At 51.0% G+C, this 8,632-nt stretch overlaps 1 protein-coding gene across 1 annotated transcript in view; it reads left to right on the top strand.

Moving 5' to 3' along the window:
* LOC100958682 (sialic acid-binding Ig-like lectin 12) overlaps nt 1-8,632 on the top strand; it is a 32,416-nt gene that overhangs the window by 19,285 nt on the left and 4,499 nt on the right. Inside the window, exons 3-8 of the mRNA XM_012813656.2 lie at nt 3,851-4,222; nt 4,472-4,750; nt 4,947-4,994; nt 5,785-6,058; nt 6,622-6,714; nt 7,069-7,165. Coding sequence (XP_012669110.1) covers nt 3,851-4,222; nt 4,472-4,750; nt 4,947-4,994; nt 5,785-6,058; nt 6,622-6,714; nt 7,069-7,165 — 1,163 coding nt within the window. The remainder of the gene's footprint in view (nt 1-3,850; nt 4,223-4,471; nt 4,751-4,946; nt 4,995-5,784; nt 6,059-6,621; nt 6,715-7,068; nt 7,166-8,632) is intronic.

The following is an 8,632-nucleotide window of genomic DNA, read 5'->3' on the forward strand; positions in this document are numbered from 1 at the left end:
CCCCTCCCTAGAACTACAGACATCTCCAAAGCCAGGGCTCAACTCTACATCACTGCCATGGACAGGGCCATCACCCTTGCCTAGACATCTCTAGGAGTCAGGGTCTGTCCTAAGCAGAAGGATGCCCACTATGGGCAGTGCCCTGAGCCCCACTGGGGCAGAGCTGAGGTTGGTCACACATGGAGGTCAGAACTTGGTAAGGTCTCCAGTATGGTGGGAAGGTGAGTGAGATTGAGAGCACAGAACCAAAGAGTTGGGGAATTCCCATGCTTCCAGGGCCTTCACATCCAGAATGACTGCCTGAGAGTCCCGACCAGGTCTCCTCTGTCTGTTTCTTCCCAAGAACTCACCTTCTGTGCCTCCCTATCACCACCACCTCCCCTCTGACACTGGACATGTCAGGTGACTTGTCTGTCTCCCAACCGAATTTGGCGCTGTTCAAAGGCAGGGATGGGTCTCTATCATTCACCTGGAATTTTTAAGGCACAGTATAGGTGCTCACTGCCTGTCCTGAGTGAGTAAGTGAGTGAATGAATGAATGAATGAGTATAGACAAGAGTGAATGAATTTTTTCCTCAGATCCTGGGAAAGATTAGACAATTCTTCCCTCTCAAATTAACATAAGCTTCCTCTTTCCTAGCCCAATCAATCCTGGACAGACAAGATAGACGAAGTGTCTCCCTGGGTACACAAGTGAGCACGAGGAGACAGGGTCCTGTATGATTCTGGAAAATTCACTTTCTGTCTTAGTGTGTTCCTAATGCAACAACAAAATACCATAAACAGGGTAGCAGATAATGAACAGAAATCTGTTTCTCACAGTTTTGGGGGCTAGAAAGTCCGGATCAAGTTTCCATTGGATTTGGTGTCTGGTGAGGGCCTCCTTTTCCCATAGATGACATCATGCTTTCTTACGGGGTCCCCACATCATGGAAACCATGAAAAAACTGCCTCAGGTCTCTTTCATAAGGGCACAGATTCCAACATGAGGGCCCTACCATCATGACCTAATCACCTCCAAAGGACCTTACCTCCTAATACTGCCACCTTGGGGGTCTGGATTCCAATACACATATTGAGCAGGGACCCAAACATTCAGATCATGGCACTTTTTCACTCTGAAACCTGGAGTCCTCTTCTACAAATTGTGGGTGTGGGCCTCTAAGGCCTCCCGGGGTCACAAGTTCGTCATAAATTCTTGTTTTACATTCAGCTACTGTCTGTGTTTTGCTCCGTCCCTCCTTTCCATGTTTATTCCCTTCTTTGCAAACTGGGGACCACCAGAAACAGATGGGCCTGGCTCAGCCCTTCTGACTAAGGGATGCTGCAACAGCCCCTATGGGAAACAGCAGTTGGGCAAGGATGGGGCGCCCAAAAGGGGGAAGTGGTGGCAGGATGAGATAGCGTCTGAAGAAGCAAGCGTTGGTGATGGGGGCGGGCATGTTTATGCCTCCCCAAACACTGGACCTTCCCCTTCTCAATTATCAAAGCTGATGTATTCGAGGCTCTAACACGAGACAGGCCAATCTGTGAAGGTCAGGTCAAGAAAGTAGGCTATAAATTTTTTTCCTTTCCTTTTTTTTTTTTTTTTTTTGAGAGAGCAGCTCAAGCTGTCGCTCTGGGTAGAGAGCTGGAATCATAGCTCACAGCAACCTCAAACCTTGGGCCAGGTGATACTCTTGTCTCAGTTTTTCTATTTTTAGTGGAGACAGGATCTTGCTTTTGCTCAGGTTGGTCTCGAACTTGTGAGCTCAATCCACCTGCCTCAGCCACCCAGAGTGCTAGGATTACAGGAGTGAGCCACCACGCCCTGCCTCTTTTTTTTGAGACTCTATCACCCTGTGTAGAATGATGTGGCATCAGTCTAGCTCACATCAACCTCAAATTTATGGGCTCAAGCAAGCTCTTGTCTCAGACTCCCAAGTAGCTGGTACCACAAGTGCTTGTCATGATGCCTGGCTATTTTTTTATTTTTTCTATTTTTAGTCGAGAGGATGTCTCCATCTTTCTCAGGCTGGTCTGGAACTCCTGAGCAAAAGGCATCTCCCCACCTCGGCCTCCCATAGGACTATAGGCATGAGCCACTGTGCCCAGCCCTGTAATTTTCTGTTATACAAAGTCTTCAGGAAAAGAGATGCAAAGTCACAGCATCCAAGGCAGCGTGCTGATGTGATAAAAATACACAGACAAGCAAGAAGACAAGAGGCAATACAACGAAGTCAGGGGCTGCTCCAGGAGGGAGTGGGATGTGGTCAATAGGAAGGGGGAACACCTGGGGGCCTGAGCTGCTGCTGGTGATGCTCTACTGCTCAGAGGGTGCTCATTTCATGAATCACCAAGTTGTTCTTTTGTGGACACTTTGCTCTGAAGGTGTTACATTTCCCTGATGTAATGCTTCAAGAAAAACTGACCCAGGCTCACTACACGTTGCACAGTGGTTAAGGTGCCAGCCACATACACCAAGGTTGGCGGGTTTGCACTGGGCCAGCTTAACATCAATGACAACTGCAACAAAAAATAGCCAGGTGTTATAGTGGTGCTTGTGGTCCAGCTGCTTGGGAGGCTGAGGCAAGAGGATCACTTAAGCCCAAGAGTTTGAGGTTGCTGTGAGCTGTGAAGCCATGGCACTCTACCCAGGGGACATGGTGAGACTCTGTCTCAGAAAAAAGAAAGGAAAAGAAAGAAAAACTGACCCAGGTGAAAGGAGGCTCTACCTCCTAGGTCCCCTGATGTCCCCTGGCCCCAGGCACACAATTGAAAACTATCTTGCATTGAATTCAGGTGCCTGTTTCGTCTTGTATGTGATCCCAACCTGCCCGAATGTGGGCAGCCCCAAGGCTGGTGTTCCTGGGTCTGAGACTCCCGTTTACCTGGACTCCTGGGAGCAGACCTGCAGCAGCAAAGCCCTGGAGGCCTGGGGACCCACCATGCTCTGGAGGAAGGAGGCCACAGGAAATAATGATGGTGACAGAATCTGACCCGATGCCCAGAATGCCTCTAGGAAAGGAGAAGTTTCTACCCTTTTCGAAATCTGCCCTTTACCTCTGACCTTCCTCCTACCAAACCTTACTGCACAATAACCCTGGGGCCTCAGTCTCCCAGGCTGCCTCTGTGCCCTCAGTCTGTATGAACTCACAGAATCCTCACCTCCATAGCCCAGTGCCGTGCACTCAGTCCTTCTGACACCACCTCTCTGTCTCCTCCCTTGCCTGTGCGGCCCCAGGAATTTCCAGTCAGAGGGAGCTTAGGCATCAACAGGCTTACCGTCTCCCCAGTGGACGGTGACTTCACAAAGACAGGATCTGGGCCTGTGTGCTGACTTCAAGGTGCAGAAAGTAGACACCCACCTCATGGTTGCTGAGAGGGGAGGAACAGGCTTGTGGTCACCCCTGTGGGCTTCCCCTATCACCCTGTCCCTGAGCCTCAATCCTGATCTCCACAGTGGTCCACAGCCCCAGACTCCAGGGTCTGGCCAGAGGACACCAATTTTCACCTTCCAGAAAATGTCACTCAAGGGGAAGGGTGTTGACCCCACATGGGGTGGAACTTGGGTGAGCCTCTCTCCCTCTCTGGCCACAGGCTCCCCAGGGTGGACATGGGTGGTAACAGTTGATTGCTAAGTGCTGCCCCGGCCCTGGCAGTGTCTGGGTATGAAGTTCCTCCTCTGAGGAGGGTCACAGTTCTGACCTCGCCCCCCATTTCCTGTATAGCCTTCTCTGAGTCCTGTAGCTCTTCCGTTCCTGATAGAAGAACTCTGAGGAACAAACTATCCCCAGTGGGTCCTGGCACCTCCACCCAGACATGCTGCTGCCTCTGCTGCTGGCCCTGTTCTGGGTGGAGAGATATGGAGACCTCAGTGACGGTCATTCACTGCAAGTGAAGAGGGAGGTGACAGTGCAGGAGGGCCTGTGTGTCCATGTGCCCTGCTCCTTCTCCTACCCCCCGGGAAAATGGAAAGACTCTGACCCTGTTTATGTCTACTGGTTCTGGAAAGAGGCCCACATAAACGAGGATGCCCCAGTGGCCACGAACCATCCAACTCGACCAGTGCAGAAGGAGACCCAGGACAGATTCCATCTCTTTTGGGACCCCAAGACCAACAACTGCTCCCTGAGCATCAGAGATGCCAGAAGGGGTGACAGCAGGTCATACTTTTTTCGGGTGGAGAGAGGAGATATGAAATACAGTTACAGATTTGACCAGCTCTCAGTGAATGTGACAGGTAAGGCCTGGGCTCTAGGGGTGCCCACAGGGGAGGTGGTAGAACCCACATGGGAGGTGGTAGTGCCCACAGGGGAGGTGGTGGGACCCACAGGAGAGGTGGCAGGGCCGGTCTGGGGCCCCTGTCATGGGAGGGGTGGAGAAGAAGCCTGTCAGGTCAGGGGAGGAGCTGGACCAGAGCCTGAGCTCCTCTAAAGGCTGCACCGGGGCCCCTCCATCCTGATGCTGCATGTCCCCCTCTCCTCCCCAGCCCTGACACACGTGCCCAACATCTCCATCCTGGGAACCTTGGAATGTGGCCTCCCCAGGAACCTGACCTGCTCTGCGCCCTGGGCCTGTGAACAAGGACCACCTCCCAAGATCACCTGGGATGGGCCCTCGGTGTCCACCCAAGTCCTCACTACCGGTCGCTCCTCTGTGCTCACTCTTACCCCACAGACCCTGCACCATGGCACCAACCTCACCTGTCAGGTGACCTTGCCTGGGGCTGGTGTGACCACAAAGAAGACTATTCATCTCAATGTGTCCTGTGAGAGCTGGGCTGGGACATCCAGGGCTTTGCTGGAGAGCAATGGGATGGGCTTAGGGGTGCACATGGGGTCCAGGTGGGGAGGGTCTGGAGAAGGCTGGCTCAATCGTCCCCAGCATATGGCTCCTGGGGACAGACCCCAGCATCCACCCAGCCCTCAGCCATGACTCTGGGCTGCCATGTCTTTCTGCCCCAGACCCTCCTCAGAATTTGACGGTGACCGTTCTCCAAGGAAACAACACAGGTAGGACAGGCCCTCCCTGGGCTGTGGAGCCTCTTGTTGGTGACCCCAGTGCCCCTTCTCACCCTTAGACTTTCTGACCCCTCCCTCCCCTCAGACTCCTCCATGACTCCCTTGGCCCACAGTAAGGACAGGACAACACTGACAGGCAGAGCTGGCTTCAAGGCCTCTTCTCATGAATAGTCTTTCAGCCTCATCTTTTTGTTTTCCTCAATAGTTTTATGTACTTCTAGATGGGTGCTAAGGTCACATGGGCAAAAGTTCAAAACACCCACAGAGTCTGCCCTCAGGTGCCCACCCCCTCCTCAAAACCCACCAGTGTCCCCACAGGCTGCCCTGAGACTCAGTCTGTTCACCTGATGACCATCAGAGGTGGTTTGACACCAGTAGCACAGACTGTCCTCATTCTCCTCCAGGACTGGGTAGTATTTCTTTGCCTGTGTGGACTCTGATTTTGTGACCTCTTCTAATGGAAAGCAATACCACTGGAAAGTAGTCTTGACTTTCATACCACAGACATGCTGCCACAAATGATCTTATATCCACTGTCACAGGAATAACTAAGCTTGTGGTATCAATTATTACAGCAACATTTAGCTGATAATATGTTCTAATTTTGAGAGATATGGCCAAATTATCCTCAATTAAGGGTTTACATTCCCAAGAGTGCGCAGTAAAGTATGTGTTTTCCTCCATTCAGTATCCATGTGTCTGTTTCCCTCACCCATCTCCTTCTGCGTCCTTCCACTGTCTTCAGAGCTCTGTCATTCTGACTCTGTTTCTATCTCTACAGCACCCGTGACCATGGGGAACGGCTCATCTCTGCCAGTCCTGGAGGGCCAGCCTCTGCGCCTGGCCTGTGCTGCTGACAGCAACCCCCCTGCCAGGCTGAGCTGGACCATAAGGAGCCTGACCCTGTGCCCCTCACAGTCCTTGGGTCCTGGGGTGCTGGAGCTGCCCCAAGTGCACTTCAGGGATGAGGAAGAATTCACCTGCCAAGCGCAGAACTCTTTGGGCTCCCAGCACATCTCTCTGAGTCTCTTCCTAAAGACTGAGCCCACACGTGAGTGGAGGAGAGGCTAGGGAATGAGGACACACCCGTCCCACACTGACTGTGCACCCAGCAGTCCCTAACTACAAAGGGAAGCTCAGCTGCTAGGTTTGAAACTTTCCTGGACCATCACTGTCCACTTCCTGCACAGCAGGGGTGTGGGGTGAGACGAGGGGGGGAGGTGGACCTTGATGGGGTAGGGATGGGACCTGATCCAGAAATAGTTTGGGAAGAAAAAGTCCTTGCTCTGCAGGGCTGGGACTAGTGTGAGACACATGAGGGACTCACCTTGGGTACAAAATTGAAAACACAAAAACAAGTCAGCAATTAAGGGACGTAATATGGCGATGTGACAATCTTTTTGAAATAATATAATTGAATGCAAACTAATTCCACTATAAACAAAATAAGGAAATTTTACATAAAGATAGGTGGCACCTAGCACTTCCTGGCTTCATTGGTCTCAAGAATAGTCCCTCCTCCCCTGTCAACCATGTTCTTTGTATCTGGGGACTGGGAGAGGAAGAGAACAGTTCTAAGAGGTGACTCACAAAATTACTCCCAACCATCTGCAGTCAGAGCACAGCCTGTGTCAGAAGTGATGCTGGCAGGGGTCTGGGGAGCCGGAGTCACAGCCCTGCTCTTCCTGTCCCTCTGCATCATCTTCATCGTGTAAGCATTGACCTTGGGGGGAGGGCAGGTCGGGAACTGTGTCCCTAAAGCCAGACTTGGAGGCACCTGGATGGGTCATGAGCTTAAAGCAAGGGTAAGAAGGATGTCATGTGTGCATGGGAGAATTCCGTGGGGCCTGTGTTTGGGGGGACTCCTAGTTTATGGCAAACCTGGGGCCTCACTGTCCAGGAGGGAGGTGACTGTGTTCTCAGTATTGGGGTCTCTGGGACAAGATAGTCTCTCTCCCACCACGGTCACCCTCTAACCAACCCCTCATTAGGAAATAGACTTGGGTGGGGCTGCTCACTGTTACTTGATGCCCCGAGACTGAAAGACTCTCTGGTCTCCTGTCAGTGTGAGGTCCTGCAGGAGGAAGGCAGCAAGGCCAGCAGAGGGCGCAGGGGAGAAACGCGCTGAGGATGCAGACGCTGTCAGGGGCTCAGTCTCTCAGGTGAGTGACGTGGGAGTCTCTAGATCCAGTATCCAGCCTGGACACCCCCCACTGGATGGCCTCCGAGATTGCTCAGCTAGACATGGCCAAAGTTGCTTTTTCATCTCTTCCTCCTCCTCCCTAAAATCCGGCCTCCCCTGCGGGAATCCCCCATGGTACTGACAGCATGAAAGCCTGCCCCTGCTCCACAGCCAGGCACAGAGGAAAAGTTACCTCCTCTCTGTCCTTTCTTTCCTCTCATATGGCCCCAAATTCACCAGGTCTTGCCTGCCCCACCCCCCCACCCCCAGAACAGCGGTCGTTGGTTCCCATCCTCTATCCTGAGCCCTCTCATTGCTGAGGCCTCAGGTCCCCTTCTTGGACCCCCTCACCTCCCTGCCGCTCACCTCCTCTTCCCTACCTGGAGGGATCTTCCCAAAGTCATCCCTGCCCAGTGCCTCTGCATCTGAGCAGCTGTTCTCTGACCCCCAGCACTGTCGAGAGCAGAGGCCAAGAAACATTTTCTCCAAGGGCCAGATGGTAAATACTTTTTGGCTTTGTGGGCCATATGATCTCTGCTGCAAATTCTCGGTCAGGTCTGCCACTGTAGGACGAAAGCAGCCACAGAGCAGGCAGCAATGAATGAAGATGCCCGTATTCCAATAAAACTTTACTTACAATGCAGGCAGTTGGCATTTCACCCAAGGGCTGTAGTTTGCCAACCCCTGATCTAGAGTAAAAACCTCAAACACCTCAGCCTATAGCCCTGCACATTCTGGCCTCTTAAGTACCTCCCTCTCCAGTAGGGCAGAAATTAGGATGACCAGAGTGAGGCACTTCCTCTGAATGCAAAATGTAAGGGCATGCCAAACATCTCAGCAATTAAGACAATTGGAGGTTTTAGGCACTAGGTTTTTTAAAACATCGAAATTGATTTTAAAATTCAACACTGAACAAAGTATCAAAATTTTAAACAATGCTGTGGTTAAACGGTAGTTAGTTAAAAAGTGTTCAAGATTATTACTTAGTTAAGAGACTAAGTCAATTGTCAAGCAGGGAAGCATTCTCGGTTGAAAGTTAGAGGAGCGAAGAAGTAGATTTTGAAAATGTTGTCTGCTTTGCTTCCCGGAAAGCCAGGATAGGAAACTTTCAGATAAATTCTGGTTTCAGCATACATAACATCTTCAAACTGAAAATCATGTTTTAATACACATTTCTTTTCAGTTTGTCAACATTATTGCAATTATTAACATTGTGGGGAAAATTGACCATAAAAATACATGAAACATGTAAATAGAGGCATGATTTTTTTTTCTTTTGCCTCAGACTTCAATTAAGTCAACAGAGCACGTTTACTAATGCAGAGTTTATTTAAATTTTTCTTTGACACTGATTTTTTTGCATTAATTTTGATTTTAAAAACATTGCATGGACTCTGCGCCTGTGGCTCAAGTGGCAAAGGTGCCAGCCACACACACCTGAGCTGGC

The sequence above is a fragment of the Otolemur garnettii genome, unplaced genomic scaffold (genome assembly GCF_000181295.1).
Source record: "Otolemur garnettii isolate 467f Iridium unplaced genomic scaffold, OtoGar3 scaffold00288, whole genome shotgun sequence".
Taxonomy (NCBI): domain Eukaryota; kingdom Metazoa; phylum Chordata; class Mammalia; order Primates; family Galagidae; genus Otolemur; species Otolemur garnettii.